The 19,280-nt window shown below is 40.7% G+C and overlaps 1 protein-coding gene across 2 annotated transcripts in view; it reads left to right on the top strand.

Annotated features, from left to right (window-relative positions):
• ass1 (argininosuccinate synthase 1) overlaps positions 1-17,557 on the top strand; it is a 30,173-nt gene extending 12,616 nt beyond the window's left edge. For both annotated transcript variants that reach the window (XM_042395853.1, XM_042395854.1), the window contains 7 exons: positions 3,690-3,780; positions 7,369-7,453; positions 8,281-8,345; positions 11,246-11,377; positions 13,228-13,384; positions 16,901-16,966; positions 17,139-17,557. In XM_042395853.1, the coding sequence (XP_042251787.1) occupies positions 3,690-3,780; positions 7,369-7,453; positions 8,281-8,345; positions 11,246-11,377; positions 13,228-13,384; positions 16,901-16,966; positions 17,139-17,187 (645 nt within the window). In that variant the 3' untranslated portion in view covers positions 17,188-17,557. The remainder of the gene's footprint in view (positions 1-3,689; positions 3,781-7,368; positions 7,454-8,280; positions 8,346-11,245; positions 11,378-13,227; positions 13,385-16,900; positions 16,967-17,138) is intronic.
• Positions 17,558-19,280: the final 1,723 nt, after the last annotated feature.

Genomic DNA, 19,280 nt, shown 5'->3' with positions numbered 1-19,280 from the left:
GAGTGGTAAAAGGATTTGAATACATTAGCCGGGGCATGAAATGATATCATGAATGAGCTGTAATAATTGAGTAATTTTCAATAGCTAAAGCCCTTGACCCCTCTGGCAATTGGACTTTTTCCAAGTATGTTTATTAATTGGGGTCAGTATAAACATCACAACAACAAAATCACAATATAATATCTTGATTAAACATTAATTTAAATGCTACTTATAACTGGAAACCCCCCAAAATACCCAATAATGCAACAACAAAGTGAATTTCTCACCCAAATCCTCAAACCAATGTGACAGATTCTGATTGACCTAAGAGGTCATCTTAAAGAGGTCATCTTGTTCTAAGTATCTCCTCTCTGTATCAGCCTCTCTCTCTCCTCCAGTTACAGCCCTAAAGGCACAGGGCGGACCTCAACTATTCAAACCCCCCCGTATATACTTCCCCCCCCCCCCACCTGTGTTACAATGGCCCCTCTCTGCTCAACACAGTCAGATTAGGAAATGTCCAAATGGTCGCTCATATGTTCTCCTGTAGATAAGAGTCGGCAGAGTTCAGGTTACTCTGCGATTAACACCGTATCCTTGCTGATAACCCCGAACCATCTTGCCTGTAGCACAATGGCCCGATGCCTTTTGATTTTACTCACCTACATGTGGCAGCGTTAACCTATGTGAAAACATGCACCCAGGGCAACTTCAGCTAGCCTCTGTCATGTTTACAGAGTCTCATTTAATAATTTTAGTGCATAGCTGTCAACTGCGTTAAGTTGGTGGTTGTTGTAAAGTTGAAAAAAATCATGCTCCCTTTCAGATCCTGGAGATTTTAAAGGATATCCTTTTATATCTCATTTGGTTTTGACCAGGGGAGACAACAATGGATTGTTTTACACTTAATATATGTCTTATGTCACATTTCTTATATTGTGCTATTTCATCAAATTGAATTAGCAATATGCCAATTGTTAGAGGTCTCCACAACCTCCAGTTCCCTCACTATCTCCTCTCTCTCTGTGTCTTTCCACACATGAGCAGTCAGGGCCCACCCTGAGGCAGCCCGACACTCGTCCTAAGTCATTAAAACATCAGCTCAGTCTTAATTATACCTTCTGTCAGTGAGCTTCCCCTGGCCCACTCCGTTCTTTGATCAGAGAGTTGATGGGCCACTGCTCGTGTTGACCAGAAGTAAAGGAGCGTAACGCCCAAGCCCCTGTTCACCTAGAGGAAATGAAAACTTGTTTTCTGCTGGTTGCATGGCTGGCTGGAAAGATGGATGGACAGAAGACTGCCCGTAGGGGAAGGAAGTGGGCTTGTAGGTGTATGTATGCATGTGAATGCGTGCTTTGAAGCAGAGAGGTCGGCGTTTGTCATGTGCCTTTGCTTCCCTCAGGTGTGATTTGTCTGACCTGTGATACTTAGCTGCGTCCATCTCAGCGACGCTGTAGCTCTGCCTCCATGTAGAAGTGCCTGTTGTCCTCATTAAATTCAGCCGAGGGCCTAACATTAACCAAAACGTCCTGGGTGTTAAGAATATAAATATCTCTGCAGCACATCACGTGCGTATTGTTTTATTCGTGTCTCAATTTGCCATGTTTGCATTTTAAAGAGAAGGACAGACTTGAAACGTGGTGATTTAAGCGTCATTTCCGATCCATTGCGCCAAAGATGTTTTTACCATCCTCTCCTATCTCCTTCTCAGCTCTCCTTTTCCTTTCTCCCCCCCCTCCCTTTCTCCCTCCTGCCACCTCTCCCTCTCTTTTGGCCCCGTTGGCTTCGATTGAAAACCAATGAGGCAACTAATATGTGGAAAGATAGAAATTTACTTGCTTTAAGTTCATGCGTCAGCCTTCTTCTTTGCTGTATGGGCCACGTTTAGCACAACAATATGGCAGAAGCAAAGACTGCCAAAGGAGCTGCTCTGTGCTACATGATGGTGCGCTTCACGCCCCATTTCCCACCAATACCCACCGCCCCCCCGCCTTCTCTATCTCTACCTTTTCCTCTCTTTCAGGGCCATGGCTTTGGGACAGGTCCACCTGCAGGGGGTTTGAATTGAAATGCATTGATCTCTCGCACACTGGAAACAAGCCTATTCCCTTACTTTTCCTTTTTTTTCTCTCTTTGAGTTTGAGCTCTATCTTTGTAGTGTGCATGAGTTTTCAAATATTACTCAGCCAAAGACATGAGTTTGTATAAAATTACATAAATTTATTTTCGATTGATCAGATGGAAATTGTTCTTATGAGGCTTTTCCTCTAAGCTATGAATGGAAATTATTATTTGTATCTGTTTTGCCAGAAAGACTAAATATGAAGCTGCTAATTTAATTAATGCATAACATGTTAAAAACTATAAGAAATGATATATAAAAACTGTTTAATAGTAGTTCAAAACCTGCATTCAACTAATACTACTATAGCTAATGCTTCTATGTGCAATACTGTATTTTATCTGAAGGTTGGAAATGACAACCGTTGGTTTAAAACCAGCATACAACACCACAGGAAACAGTGTCTTTCTCATTCTCCGGTATTTAAAATTCAGTTCATCTTTTTCCCCCCTCAAACAGTATGCATCAAAAGGCTTTTTAGGGTAGTCATTTTGCTCCTCTCCTGTTCGCTCTCATTTGGCATCTTTCAGGGCGCTGAGGCAGAAAATAAAGGAGAGGGAGACGACGGGCGCCTTCCCGGTCAATTTTGGTGTTTAGTTAAAAGGAAGGAAAGTGATTGCGCTGCTCGTTTTCTCCTCGCTGACAGGCGGCGAGCGGATGCCGATTAGTTATTGTATGATGATTCAGTGTCTGGTAAAGCTTTCCATTTAAATGCACCCAGTAGTTATTTTGCATAGTCCCCCTGCAATTTGCCTCAGCTCAGGACACATTGGCCATCGTCTTGTCCTAATGCTGTGTAATTGTTGGAGGGGCACATTGCTGGGCGGACACGTCAGACCGCCATGCTCTTTTTAGGTCCCAAACGTGACTTATTGAAATCGCTCCCACCAACTGGGAAAGCAAACAAACGTCTGTCACCCAGAACAAGTTTAGTGGATTTAAGGTGTGGACTTGAACGCTTTGTCGTGTGATGCCTGTTTAGTGAAATTCTTTAATTTGAACATAAAATAGAAGAAATATGTCACTGAGAAAATCAAAACTGGAAGATGAGGAGGTGAAGACAGGAAGGGAAGAAACAGTAGATCAGAGATTTTTACAGACCGGCAGAATAGTATGGAGGACTTACCGCTGCTCAAATAGCTTCTGTCTTAGTATCAGGTGTGTTTTGACTTGTCAAGTGTTTGCTGTTCTTGCAGATGTGAGTAATTTCTTTCTTTTGCCCTTTCCCTCTCTCTCGTTCTCGCTGCATCCCACTTTTCCCCGCCTTCCCCTGTGGCGAAGGGCCACGCGGGGAAAATGAAACCAAATAGAGGAGAAAAATGGAACATTGATTTTTTTTTTTTTTTTTTTTTTTGTCTTCACTCCACTCCTGAAGGTGTTTTCAGGTTTCTCCTTTTTTCACGCATCATCCTCTCTTTTCTTCTACCTGCCGTGTCTCGAGTTGTCCGTTATCACCTCACACAAAAGTCTCCACATCCGCTTTGATGAGGTCTCAAAAGGTCCTGGTTATTCATCAAGGGGAATGAAGTGTGTGAAATAGAGAGACTGAGTGTATTTTTTCTTTTTTTGTGTGTGTGTTTTTCAGAGCCACGCTCCTGTTGACCTGTACCAGATGACCAAGAACCCAGAAGATTCTCCCACTACCCCCGATGAACTGGAGATCGAGTTCAAAAACGGTTTGTGTGCTTGCAACATGTGTCACCTGTTGATTCCTCTGTCTGTCAGTCTGTAGCTACACAACTAAAACATACAGTGATTTCTGATGTAGACTGAAGAAAGTACTGTTCTCCATGCAGTCAAACTGAACAACGAAATTTTATTATTATTTCCCTGATCGGAAATGCAAAATTTATGTCAAAATTAAGTGTACGCCAGAGCATTACCTGCCTTATTTGTTGCGTGTCAGTTCTAAACTTCTATAATGCATCTGTTAGGGTTGATGACACTCAGTGTCCAGTCCAGTCCACTACTCTTGGTGTTACTTAACATTTGTGGTTATTGCCGCAGGGCTACAGCTCTCACGCTGACCCAGCTGCACTTTATCACCATTCCTGACCACCCAGACTTATCCTTAACCCCTCACTGCATTACTTGGTCCAAAGCTGCCATGTTTGGCCCCGGGGCACACACACAGGCCGGAAGCATTAAGTCCAGCTAATACACAGAGCCCTGAGGGGCCAGAGAAACGCTCATTAGGTATATTGCCACAAGGCCGGGCTGAATAGTGGAAAGTGTCACATGTTTGTGCAAAGAGAAAATGGCAAGAACCATCCAAGCCTGGGGCAAATGTCACAGATGTCCCATCATCCCTGGTCACCAGTGGAGGCTGAAGAGCGCTAACATCAATCGGCTGAGAGACACTAGCTTCTCTTATCACATAGGCCCAACAGACAGCTTTATGAGCTATAAATGTGATTTAAGGGAATTTCAGAATGTTATAGGAATATTTGCAATCAGGCTAGCAAAAATATATTTTTTTAATATTCAGATTAAAGCGCCATTCAGTAGTCAACATGTATCTGCATTTGAAATGGTGTTCACTTTACCAGTTCCCTAAAGCAAATGTTTAACTATAAAACAAGTAGGTTGGTGTCAGTTCAGCTGGAGATGAGAGATGCTTTTGTAAAACAGTGATGCAGTAGTAAAGCCTAGTCTGGTTTCGCGGGTTCTTTGCGGTCCTGCGCTCCGTTTTCACACATATTCTCTGTGCCTTTATTGAGCACCCTATGACAAAAGCTGTTTTAGTTGTCCACACAAAGGCCCGAGCCTACTCCTCCCTCTGAGCACAAGATCAGCACAAGAATGTTTCATTTCATTCCCCCTCCCACCTTTTCATCCCTGCCTTTTCTCACCAAAGTTTTCTCACTGATTAAAAAAGAATATTTAACGACAGGAACCTTTTCCCCCGTCAAACACTTTTTTTTAAGAAAAAGAAATCATCCCTCCCTCCTTTCATGCCAAAGAAGTGGAGAGGAAAAAGAGACAGAGAGGAAAAATGTAAAGCAGTAATTTTTCCTACAACTGTGTCTGCGCTCCCATTGTCTGCACTGTTAGGCAGCGAAAAAACTGAAGAAAAGGATCACGGGGGAGAAAAAGACCCCTCAGTGAATGATAGAACCCGCATGATGGAGAGAGTGAGAAAAAGAGAGCACGGGGACGAAAGGCCAGCCCCTAGACTCCCACGTTCAGACACTCACTTAATTTATTTGAAGTTTAATCTAATTATTAGGTATCTGGGAGGGGTGCAGTTTTAATAATGCACCATCCATACTGCCCTCTCCTGCACTTTGAGGTACTTTTTTCTTCTTCCATGGGAGCCACCGAGATTCCCGCGATATGAGAATGGCCCATCAAACAAAGCCCTTGTCTAAAAAAATTTGTCAAGTCCTTCATGTGTCACTCCTATCAGGGCTTTGTAAACGCCGGCTGAAAGGCGACCAGAAGTGCTGCTCTTCTCTTCAAAGCAATTTGACTGGCAACTACAAGTATGCCGTATGAGTTGTGCTGAATGCTGGATAGATGGAGAGAGTGAATATCAGCAATTTTTTTTTTTTTTTTCTCATTTCCCCTCAAACTGTTATATTTCCTTCTAAACACATGTGCACACACACACACACACACACACACTCCTTTTCACCCATGTCTCTGTTTGTTTCCCTCGCCTCCACCTTTGGCCCATGTTGCTCATTGAAGGCCACGAATAAGCAGGTCCATGACAGTGATTGATGTGTACTTGGTTTAAGTGGCTTTAGAGAGGAAGTGTGTAAAGTGAACGTGGGTGTCTTTTCGTCTTTTTGAGAAAAGCTCTGTGTGTGTGTGTGTGTGTGTGTGTTTGTGTGTTAGAGATGTGGCGATAGGAAGTTTTGGTGATGAATCTGCAAGTGGTTTTGTCTCCTGCACATGCGCATGAACACACAAACGCTCAGTGGCGCAAAAAAAAAAAATCTCAGCGCTAAAAGAGAGTATGGGTAACAAAGCTGCGTGTGTAATTGAATTAGGTAAAGGCCTGCCCACGATTTCACAGCTTTCAAATGAGCAGGGCCTTTGAATTTATTAGCCCTTCTCACACCACCTTTTGTAATGGTTTTCACTTTTAGCTGGCGACTATTGATTTCAGTGACTGAGATAATGAGTGCTTGTCAGCAGATTTCATCAACTCTTTGCTGTTTTTTTGACAGTTTAGTCAGTTGAAATTAATTTTTCCATTAGTTTTTGAAAGGACAATTCTCAAAATTAACTCGGCTGAGTAAAGGTTAATTTTTAAAAAATAATTGTTCTGTGTGGGCTTTGTGCTGATTGCTTCTCTGATCTCCTGTGAAAATCACTTGTGTTCTTGTCTTACCTTTTTCAAAGAGTAAAGACCAGTCCAGCAAGTAATATCAGACTGTGTTGCATTCATGTCTGAATTGCATGTCATTACTTTTGCATTGAGGCACATTTTGCCTGCAGTTGTTCTGCTAGTGGGTATTATAATACAAAGATTCATACAGATGCTTCTTTGTTTTCTTAAAAAAAAAAATCATTCTCATTTCTTTGGCAACAAAGGACATCAAAAACCAGAAACAACAATATAAAAGATGATTTATGGTGAGGGAACTCAATGAGAGCAAAATAATAACTGTTACAGTCAAATTATTCTGTTTATTCTCATAACAGAAGCATAAGCCAGCTGCAAGGTATCAATTTTACTGCCACCATCTTTATCCAGTGGCGTATTGAATACTTCATGTGTATATTTCTTGTAGAAAATGTTCACCGCTTTCATATTTTTTTATCGAGTTACAGATGCATGTTTTTGAATAGCTTTATCCCAGGTACCAGTAAAGTGAAATATGTCATACTTTGAATAATGCATGTTACTGACAGCTATACAAGAAATATACATTTTATTATAGTAAGTTTGAGTAAATGTGCAGTATTATAAAGGGTCAAATTTAACAACCATCTGCTTTGCTGCAGGTGTCATTTCTTGTATCAAAAAATCAGTGATAAGTTAAATTTACTTTGAGTCCATTCAGGAAAAATAAAACTTTATCATACTACATAGAAAACATTACGCATTTGAACCTCAAATGAAAATGCGTTGTAGATGGAGACATTTGTTTTTGCTTTAATCTGATTGTAACGTTATTTGACATTACCAGAGGATTTGAGTACATTATAAGTCAAATAAATCAAACATTTAGAGATTAGTAATGTTGTTTTTTTTATGCTCAATGTATCTCAGTGCAATATCAGTTAATAAATCAACATTTTCCCTTCAGGAGTGCCTATCAAGGTGATCAATATGAAGGAAAACAAAACCAAGGACACACCACTGGAACTCTTCACATACCTCAATGAGATCGGGTAAGCATTGAGCTGAGGCTTATTCTAATATCTATAAAACATTTCTTGAAAAGACATTTTAGGGTATGTGTATGGTTTGTTTGATATCAGATGTAAGAAAAGTCTTTTCAATAAGAATAGTGTTCCCAGAGGTTGAGGAGTGGTTAAGTTCACCACCTCTGGAATAATGTTCGTCTGTCCCCGTCGGCCTGGGATCGAATCCCACCAGAGTTCTCCCTCCTGTGTCTCCTCCGCTCCGTCTCCCTCTTTGCTTTCCAACTGTCCGAATAAATGTAAAGTTCTAGTTGAGTCAACTGATGCCAAAGGAAACATGTGTTTTCTCTACCACTATGTTTTAAAAATTGTTGTTAAGCTTCAGTATATGAATAATAGATGAGATGAGAGGATGTAAGAGAGTAATGACGGAGACGGACTGGATGTAGTAGATGCCACAGGTTGTGCTGATGCTTGATAATGACTTCACCAATTTATGCTGACAGTTTTATTGTTTATTGATAAGAGGATCCCCGTTAGCTTCCACTGACATGAGTGCTAGTTTTCCAGGGGTCTGTTAGTACACACAAATATACATCGGACAAAATCTATACATGAGCAGTTATTAAAAACAAAAGTTAAAAGAGGAATATGAAATAAAACAAAATAATTAATAACACAGTCAGTTTAAAAGAAGATACATACTGATACATAACCAAATGGATATATGTTAGGTTTGACTTTGGGATTAGAAATGTTGAAATGAGGAGAAATTAATTGAAATGAATTAGAAATGAATGTACAAGTGTGTGTGTTTACTGGAAGATGTCTGGCTCTCTCTGTCATTCTCTTAGAGGAAAGCACGGAGTGGGCCGCATCGACATCGTGGAGAACCGTTTCATCGGCATGAAGTCCAGAGGTAAGGAATTAAAAACTGTATTTCTAATCGTCTGTCTTGGTTATGACATTTCTTCAAATTTGTGTCAAATTAGTCTGACAAGTTTCCTCATTTACACAATCAATGATATGCACTATAAATGCAGCTAGATGGACATATTTGCACTTACTCTAAAATATGTCTCTATTTTAATTTTTTCATCCATTCAAAAGCCTTCCTTTCAGTATCTAGGGCTTTCATGCAATTTGCAGTTATTTTACGTGAGTGCTTTAAGTGTCACGCTCGCTATTCCGCTGCCATAAAAGTGGGCTGAATGGCAAACACGTTCTCCTCCAAAGGAAATGTTTTCCTCTGGTTCACCTGGAATCATAGACACTGAAGTTACGCATGCACAGAAAACACACACATTGTGAACAAGATAACAGCGCACACGCTTCACTGGATACACACACATATATATATCATCCATCACATATGTGCACATGCAGTCTGCAGAGGTTTGTGTTACTTTGTCTTTGGTAGCAACAGGCATCTTCAGACGCTCCTTGGTCTGGTTTCTACATGTTACCACAGCAAATATACAAGGGCAGTGAGCTGTCCTGGTCTTGTATGATGCACACACACACACACACACACACTCACTCCTTTTCCCCCCGCTACACTATGTGCTATGATTGGCAAATTGACTGGCCAACAGACTGTTGCTGTGGCGCAACTTGGCAGGTAGAAATTGGAAAATGGGAAGCCCACTTTTCTCTCCCCACGGCTGAACAAAAGATCAAAGCTTTTTCCTCCACTGAAGCAATAGGAAGAGGTGGAGCACAAGGTGTCAAAGTGGTTGAATAACTACCAATCGAGTGTACATGGTAGTCTCCTCCAGAATGGCTGTTGTGTTAGCACAATAGATGATGGGAGGGATTGAATGGGGACATGTCATACCTATTTGTGTTGGGTCATATTTATTTGTGTGGGGTCGGGGTGGGGATTGAAATGGTTTGTGGAGAATGTTGTCACTGTGCTACAAAACATTCAACATCTTGTGCGCCCGACTAACATTTCCCGCCTGTCACAGTGCTGTCAGACCTCTGACCTGTGCACCGGTGATGGTGTTAGCTGAGGTGCACCTATCAAAAGCTGTTGGAAATTGTTGTATCCTTCTTTGAGGATGAACAGGCGGCTGTCTCATGTCCAGTCTCTGCTGCTGTCAAACTCCAAGCACTAAAAAAAATTAGCTGTCAAAAGCTCCAAAAATATTTTAAACATATATATTTTTATTTTTTAACAGTTTCCGTTTATTTAAATTATTCATACAAAAATGTCCCTCAATTAAACAGCAAACTTTTTCATATTGAAATATACTAAGAGTGATTTTCTATCCATCTTTAGGTATTTATCTGTATTTATTTACATCTATTGCCTGTTTATGCCGGACTAACATTTCGCCCACAGGGTCAGAGGGGATCAGCTCATGAAGAATTAACTCCTGTGCTGAACCCCTGCAGGCCTGCAGCATGGTTAGCATACCTGCAGTCACCATATAAAAGATTAAAACCACTGGGGGTGTTGTCTCTCTAAGCTTAACTAAACAGCCCCTGTTAGAGCTTACCTAGATAGCCTTTCATTGTTTTCTCCTCTCTGTTAAGCTACCTCTCTTTTGGAGTACTTAAGCCAAGTTGTGTTTGAGGGCAGTTTTAACTTATTTATCTGATAGAGCCAGCAGAAATGTCCCTACGTGCCCCTCTGTGGCCCTGGATCATCAAAAAGCCACAAGCCGTTCTAGCTCAGGTGGCAACCTTTTGAGGCTTTAGACAATTAGCAGCATCGCTAAGCTCTGTTTTTGGCCGCCAGCGCGAAGTAAGTGCTCCTCCATTTTCAGATCAGGACCGGTGCTGGAGTATTTGGGGTCGTAGAGATTTGAGCTCTGCTGCTCGCCAGATTGGAAGAGATTAAATAGCATTCATCTGTTAAATCTCAGAAAAGAGTTTTTTGGAGTCAGGGGAACACCACACAAATTGTGAAATTTGGCAGCCTGATGTTGGCTGTAGAGGAGTATCTGTTTGGCAGCTCTGCAGCATAGCTTGAATAAAAAAAAAAAAAGTGCATCATTCAAATTCACAGATGATGATGATGATGATGATGATAAGAACCATGTATTGGATGGAAAAACAGCAGTCACAGGTTTTCTAAATTTCAGCTCTGACAAACATAAATGCTGTTGATAAAGCTCCTATTTCTGTTGTCAAGTCTGTCTTGTAGCATTTTCCCTGCCCTCCCTTTGTTTTTAGCTGACATCTGAGTGACAGCTTCATTTCTCCTGTCATCTACCTCATCTTTTCTCTCCTCACCCCTCCCTCCCTGTCCAGAGGGGGTAAATTGCAGGGTAGGCAGAGCCCTGGTCCAGGCTCCAGGCTGGCAGGGGCCCCCTACCCTGTCATTTACCCAGGACAGGCTCATCCATGTTTTGTGAGCACCGTGAAGGCCTGTCTGTCAGACGGCTGATGGCTAATAGAGCTGTTTGCTTGCAGTTAGTTCAGATGAACAGGGCTTGTAGTTTATGCTCCTATGAATGGCCATTCATGATGATGATGATGATCATGTTGATGACAGTGCCTCTGGTTGTGGTAAAATTAAGGAATATGTCGGAGGAAAATTATTCATACTACCCCATTATTTTTAAAGTTTGGTAAACTAAGGTTGTAGGGGATATGAAAACATGAAAATGACACAATATTGTGTTGAATATTTGAGATAGACAACACCATACAGCCTGGTAAATGTACATGCATCTGATCTGTTAACCCCTGTTTATAATACCTCGTCTTTCATGCTTAAAATATGGATTATGGTCACCTAAAAGATAGTGTTGTGCGTTGGGCAAACATTAATTAATTTTGTTGATTTTTCTTTCTTGTCTTTGTCAGGGATCTATGAAACCCCAGCAGGCACAATCCTGAGGAAGGCCCATTTAGACATTGAGACCTTTACCATGGACAAAGAGGTCAGGCGGATCAAACAGGCGCTGGGTATCAAGTTCTCTGAGCTCGTCTACAATGGTAAGTCACTCAAATACATAATCTTTATTATATTCTTCCACTTATTCTGTTATATAATGTCTTTCACTCCCTGTAATTTCTAGGTATATTGCTTAGTCATGATATTTTTCAGTCAGGACAGGTTAAGCTACTCAGAAAAGGGATTAATGGCATTACACATTACAACCTCAGTTTTCACATGCTGACAAATAATGTTTCTAAAGGACAGAAGTGAACACGCTTCATGCTCAAGTACGTCTCTATATATATGTTCAGTATGTTTGCATGTGTGTGTGTGTGTGTGTGTGTGAGCTTTTCTTGGCTCAGGTGTCTTAATCCTCCCTTCTGCTCGGTCTCCAGTCCCCTGCACCTTCATCCACATAATAGGATCAGTGCCATTAGAGACTGACTACTAGGCCACTTCAGTTATACCCTCCAGAGACAGGAAGCAAACACACACGCGCACACACACATACACACACACACAGATAAAGGTGTTACCTTTAGAAGCAGGGCAGAGATTAAACCCATTGTGGGTTTAAATCATTAATAACTCTGCAGATAGATAGCAGACGGCTGGCAGTTTGGCTTATGTTAACAGTCCACCTGTCCTGCATATGTTTTGCATTAATACTGGAATATTTACCCAATTTTATTCATGAGAGGAGGTGCAGCAATTAGAAGTAGTGCATTACCAATGCAGCAAGCAAGTGGAAAGGAAACAACAGCCACATTCGTATTAGTGGTCAATTAATTGCAAAGTCGGTTAAAAGAAAATTCATCAATGTAAAGTTTGAGAGCGAAGGAATGGTTTATGTCATTTATCAAGTAAAAGCACATTTGTAACATCTAACGTGCAGATAATTTATTTACTGATTTATTTATTGGTTTTCCCATTTCCATATCATTGTAAATTTTGCATTAAAATATGCAATTTCAAAACATCACTTTTGCATCTGGTTATATGTGAAAGATATTTGTCATTATTGTTGAAATTAAATAAACCATCATATATAATCAGTTGATTAATCAATAATGAAAATAATAACTGAGCTGTCCCAAAGGAACCAATATATGGAGACACTCACAGTGTCACGTAGACAGGACTAACATGAAAACAGAATAAAATCTAGCGGACTCTAAAACAGACCGAGGCCTGCGTGTGATTGTCATGTCCGATGCCTCATGCCAATTCAGAAGCGATGAAAGCAGGGAAGGATTTTTGTCTTTGAACATGGCCAGACGATGAGGTGGAGGTCAGCCGCTGATGAGAGGAGGACCCCTGCTGAGTGGGGCGTGCCTGACCTCTGAACATATACAAACACAACCCTCGTCCATCTGTCCCAGACACCGAGGGGCCAGGTCAGCATAATGGGAGACGAGAAAAAGGGTGCACCAGTTTCACCTGGAGCATAAATGAGACCAAAACATAAAAACGAGTTTTAGGTTATGAAAAGGGAGAACTGTGGGCATCACAAAGACCCCTGTAGACCCTGCTGCAAATTATATATTTGCAGAGAAGTATTCTCTTTTTCTTCTCTCACTAATCCTATATTGTTTTTTGCCATTGTCGAATTAATAACTTTTATGATAATAGATGTAAATATACTGTATATACATACAAATATCAACAAAACACACTTTTTCCATTAGTCATGTGTGATGTGTCATCAGTTAGATAACCAAATATAGCAGAACCTAAAATCTTATTTTAAGCAAACCTTGAAAACAAGTACATTCACAAGTCATGCATGCATCTGAAAAGCATCTTCCACTTTTTTTTTTTTCTATGAAATGGGACTTTAAACAAACCTTAGCAGCCCTACTTTCTGCTACATGTAATATGTTCCTGTTTACTTTTCTCACCTCAGGTTTCTGGTTCAGTCCGGAGTGTGAATTTGTGCAACACTGCATATCCAAGTCCCAGCAGAATGTTGAGGGCAAAGTACAGCTGTCTGTCTTCAAGGGTCAGGTCTACATCCTGGGAAGAGAGTCACCCAAGTCCCTGTACAACAAAGAGTTGGTCAGGTAAGCAGAGAACAGAATCAAAGTGTGTGTGTGTGCGTGCATGTAAAACAGAAGTAGGCATGTTGTCACTGCATCAAAGCGTGTGCTTGTTCTTACTTGACAGCTGCGTTTGGCTGCTTTTGGGCACAGTGCAGCTATTCCACATGTTCACCAGTCAGCCTGTTGTTAGGTCAGCTCGCCCCAAGTTCTCTTATGACCCCCACATCAACATACTAAACCGACCCCGCCTCACAAAGACATCAGAGCAGTGTCAAGCTCAGTTCCTGCAGGGCAGCCCCCGACGACCCCCCCCCCACCACCACCACCACCGCACCCCCGTGGCCTCTTAGCTGTGGTAACAGTGGGTTTGTTCAGGAGACTGACCCCTGATGCCCTCTGGGCAGGCTCAACACTGACCAAAGTAAAAACCCCTCCATATGCCTCTCCATCTCCACTTCAGTCACACACACACTCCAGTTGTACCCTAGAGTCAGAGAGCTAATGGCGTTTTCAGCCAGAGGAGAGAGGTGATTTCGGTGGGCTTTTAAGAGGAAAGCCAGGGTGTCATGCTAGTTAAGCAGGTCAGAGAGAGGGATACAAGGAAACATGCCTCACACAGTCAGCCATTCAGTTACTTAGACTGGTTTGGCGAGCGAAAAGCCAGGAAAAAAAAAAAAAAATCAATACGCTGAGTGGATATTTTGTCCTGTGTGAGAGAGAAAGAGAGATTATACTGTACTCTGACCACGACTTCACTCAAATCTTTTAACCCATGCTGTATTAGCTTGTTACTTTCGCTCAGATTTCGTGTCGTGTTCCGTTTTCAGTAAAACATTTGTTAACCACCTTCTGAGTCGCTCTGAATGAAAGATCGATGAGTCGTAATTCATCTAGTTTATCTGTGGCACACTCCTTTTCAAGAAGCTCACAACAAGAGCATGCTCAGACTTGCTAACAGTATCCCTTCTGACTCCTCGCACGTTTTAAACGGAGAATACCAACCTCTGCCCTCTAATAGGATATTTAGAGTTCATCGATTTAAAAGAAACAGGCTGAAGAATTCTTTTAAACATCAGTCTGTCCTGTTGCTTAACCAAGATCAGTGTGCTACTAACTGAGATCTCAATCCAGAGTATATGATGTGATGTGTGTGTGATTGTCATGACCGTTTGATGATTTTTTGTACGTCTATGAAAAGTGTAGTACGTGTAACCGTTTCATCTTTGCGTCAACCTCTTAAACGGATGTGCCGAAGGAAGGAAATGAATTTCGGTGTAAGCTGACAATAAAGTCGTATCGCAGCCGGTTGCTAAGAAACTCTCACTGATGAAGGCTCATGTTCCCGTTTCAACACGTCGCCTCGTTGAGACGCATTTCTTAGCTGAGACGACACATCGGCGTGACAGAGGTGTTGTGTTGCAGCATCACAAAGTCCTCGGGGCCACTGACAGATGGGCCCAGAGGTTCCCCCATAAAGGAGCTCATTACAAACAGCCCAAACAAAAACCATCACAAATCCGTCTCAAACGCAGTCAGCCACGGTGACACACGGCTTTATAACATGCCTCTGGAGAAGAAGGAGAGAATAATATATTACACACCATTTTTTTAAGGAAAACTAGTTGTTGTTTTTTTAAATAAAAGAGTTTTGATAAAGATTTCTGGCAGGATACTTTACATTTGAACAAATTTTGATATCCAAGATGACAGTCAATGTAAATAAAACAAACACATCTGTGACTGATCTGATTTGATCATGCTGTTAATCAATACCACTTAAAATCTCATTTTAATGTTTTTATTTCCTGCACTGCTCTGTGCTTGTATTTTAATTTAAGATTTTATTTGTAATGTAGTGTCTTTGAGCATCTTGAAGACTGCTCTATAACTAGAATAACTTGTTCAATATCAGCACATTTTTTAACAGAAAATTTAATTTGAAATTATGTTTTTAATAAATAAGAACAGTAGATATATTAAACTTTAATTAATCACGTGTGCATGCATTGTATCATCTGCATAAAAATGGATCTTACAAGTCTGTGTTAGATTAATAATATTGTTTATGTGAGTAATGGACAGGTACTGTAAACCGTGTTCAGCATATTGCTAATATAATCAATATACTTGCCAATATAAGTCTGGCTCTAGAACCAGTTGTATCATCACAATATATATATATACAGTTTTTAAGAGTATATTTAACAAAGTGTTCATGGTATAGGTGGAATAATCCACTGTTATTTTTTAATTTTTGATGGATTAATAAGGGTTATTGTGGATAACTTCAACTATTCCATTATATGCGTACACATAATATACCTGACAGCGATACACCTGGAAGCAGCAGTCTCACACACACTCATTTGCCACTACATGACGACCCGCCACAATCACACACACACACACACACACACACAGACCAGATTAAGCATGAAACCCCCCCCGCTGACATCCTGTTGGCTCTCCACGGGCAACAGTAAACGGCGTCATTAACACAGTGGTAATACAGCCTGTCACTGCACCCATCTGAGACAGAAATGTCACCCTCCTTGCTGTCCGCTGGCTCTGCTCTCAATTAGACTGCAGGGTTTCTTAGAAGAATACACAAAATATCACATGCTTACACACACACACACACACACACACACACACACACACACACACACACACACACACACACACAGACACACACACAGAGAGAGAGGAGAGTGCCATATTCTTTGAAGCCACTCACTCATAATGGTGTTCAGGTGCCGGGTAGGGAGCCTTGTATTGAGAGTTGATGATTTAGTTGTCTGTCTTTTCTTTTTATAGTGTTTATCCTATCATTTGTTGACAATTTCCTCTTTTGCTAAGTGCTTTTGAAGAATGAATGCAAGCTGTACATTGGGAGTTGGGGGTGTCGAAGGGAGGAGAGGACTCGGTGAGGGAGTGTATTAAGCACTGCAGGTAGAAACTGCTGTAATTACACAGCACTCTTTGTGAGACACTCGCACGCACTAAGAAGAGATGACTATACAACAAGGAGCCTGAACAACAGAGAACACGCAACGGCACAAGTTAGAGATTTACTACTATTTTTTTTTGTTTAGAGATAGTGGATAAATTGAAAAAGCGGATTACAAAGTAATCTCTCCACTTAGCTCAGAGTTGATATGATGGGATTGTTTTAAAATGGGTTACGTGCATCTTTTGTGTGCTTGTGTACATGGGCGCGTTTTCATTCTCCGATATTGATTCTCCGTTATTCAGGACAAACAATGCTAAAGAAGAACATTCACGGAAATATCGATCGGAACATTATTTTCAAAGAGCAGATTATCAATGATCCAGTTATCCCAGTAGTTGATGGGGCTCCACGTCTCTTGTGTTTACCGCACTGATACCAAACATTTCAAGTATACCAGAAAATTCCTGTAACTTTTCTCCCTCGGTTCTCTGTTCCTCCTGTGCTGTTTTCCTCCAACAACAAACATAATTTGAAGATTGCTCTCTGTTGACCTCTTGCCTCTCTCTTTTCTTTTTTCACTCAAGCATGGACGTCCAAGGAGACTACGACCCATGCGATGCCTCCGGATTCATCAAGATTAACGCCGTCAGGTTAGCACCCCTTTGACCCTAATAATAACCCCAAACAACCTTAAAAATCCTGAGCTGGAATACATAGACATTTAGTTAAGATTGTTCAACATATTGCTTAGCATTTTCAGTATTACCTACACTTTAAACTCCCGTCTAATTCTTCTTCTTCTCCTTTTGTTCTCCTCCACAGGCTAAGGGAGCATCACCGTCTGCAGGGTCTCTCCGGCACCAAGCAGTAAACTTTTACAGTCCTGTGAACCATCTTCCTCTCTCTCACTCTCCTTTGCCTTAAGCAGTAGTAGGTTTAGACTTTGCGCCTCCATTGTTTAGATTTTACCTTACTGTCTGCAGTTAGTTATGACAGCATTTGGATACCTAAAATACTAACAAGCTTTGTTCACCGGTGAAGAGTGGAGGAAGAAAAATGTTACATCATAACAGGAAAATAATTTTAATTCAAGTGTACAGATAATCCTAACATAGATTGTGTAGTATTTCAAGAATATGTATTTTTTTGCCATTCTTGGCATCAATGATTCAGTACTTTAAATACTAACACTAAAACAAGGAATTTTTTGTTTCAGAAATAAAAAATCAGTGAATTCTTTATTCTCTTCTCCGCCTCTTAATTCATCTCAGAAAAGAATGATTTCTCATCAGTTTGCATGCAAACACTGTGGTGACACATATCAGCCCCTGTCAGTATGACTGTGTTAGTGATTAATAGTTCATGTCTTTGGCAGACAGCCTATTTATTAATGCCTGCCTGTTTAACTCTTGAGGCCATGCAGTCACTGCCCCGTGAAGATTTCAGGGTAGCAAGGATACTGTATCATATTTACAATATGCAGATGAAGCGGGAGCATTGCAGGAGTTTGGCACAGGCGAAAGTCGACACGGCAGCTCGCTGATAGCCGCTGGAGGAGAAGTAATGAGGCCATTTCTGAGCTCAAATGGCACAAGTCAGATGGAAGGAAAACCAATTGGCCACATATGTATATTTTCCTGCTCTGCATGGGGTCTCCAGCCTTAGAGCAGAGGAGAGGGGATGAAGCATTTTAAAGACAAAGACAGAATATGGTCATTTATTATTACCTTTTTTTTTTGAATATGTAAATTATTTGTACAGATAAACATGATGCTCTGATTTAACAGTCTCAGATATTGTTGAATATTGTTGATAAAGATTAACGCTATGGGTTTTTATATATATATTAACATCAAGCAAGAAAATTATCTTTAACACAGAGGATATGGCCATATTAAAATGGATTTTAAATTGAAATGACCTAAATCACAAATCTAACTAACAAAGATGAGTAGGGAATATTGTATGATGAGTAAGGAAGTGTGTCAGCTTTAAAAGAGTTTTAACAGTCAGTACTTGTATCGTTTAAAGCAGCCGTCAATGAGGCAACAAACAAAAATTCCAAAGAGCTCAGATACTATCTTGCATGTTTATCAGTCACAAAAACTGATAAACATGAGAAACCACAAACCACATAGAAAATGATTCTATGTGGTTTGGAAAACAGCCTCAGAATGATAACAACACATTCCAGGCACAGTCAAAATACAGAGACAGAGTCCAGCAGGGATGGACAAACACTGAAGGATAATTACACCAGAAGATGTACAAACTCAAGCATTAAATTGAACTGAGCCACAAATTTGAACAACTGAAATGGTCTCCAACAGCAAATGTTTTATTATGACTGTAATTATTAAGGCAAATACACAAAGACGCCACAAATATGGAATCCATAAACATGAAAAAAGGAGCTAATCTGAAGAGTTATCCTTACATTTGGAAAAATGTTAAGTATTGTTGAAGGAATAGTTCAACATTTTGAGAAATAGGTTTATTTGCTTTCCAGCCGAGAGTTAAATGAAAGGATCAATGACACTCTCATAACTGAATGCTAAATATGAAGCAATGTCCAGAAGTCAATCAGCCTGGACTGGTAGCAGGAGGAAACAGCTTGCCTGGCTTAATCCAAAGGCAAAATCATCCAGCTATCAGTCATCTAAAGTCTCTGCTCCGTCGCAGTGATGCCAAGACTCGAAGAAGTCACTGCACCCGGCCAAGAAATAGTTCATAAACCCCCCCGTACAACCACAACTTGTAGGTTTTACACCTTGGTTTTTGTAGACTAAACAAATGAGATATAACATATAAATCAGTGAGCTTTAAAGGTGCTGCTGGCTGAGTTTTTTTAAGTTCGAACAGGCTAGTTGTTTCCCCCTGTTCCAAGTCTTTATGCTAAGCTACGCTAATAAACTCTCGTACCTAGCTTCATATTTACTGTATGTGAGGTGTGAGAGTGGCACT

This window comes from Thunnus maccoyii, chromosome 19 (genome assembly GCF_910596095.1).
Source record: "Thunnus maccoyii chromosome 19, fThuMac1.1, whole genome shotgun sequence".
NCBI lineage: Eukaryota > Metazoa > Chordata > Actinopteri > Scombriformes > Scombridae > Thunnus > Thunnus maccoyii.
The sequence above is the reverse complement of the archived record's forward strand: the minus strand, read 5'-3'. Positions and strand labels throughout refer to the sequence as shown.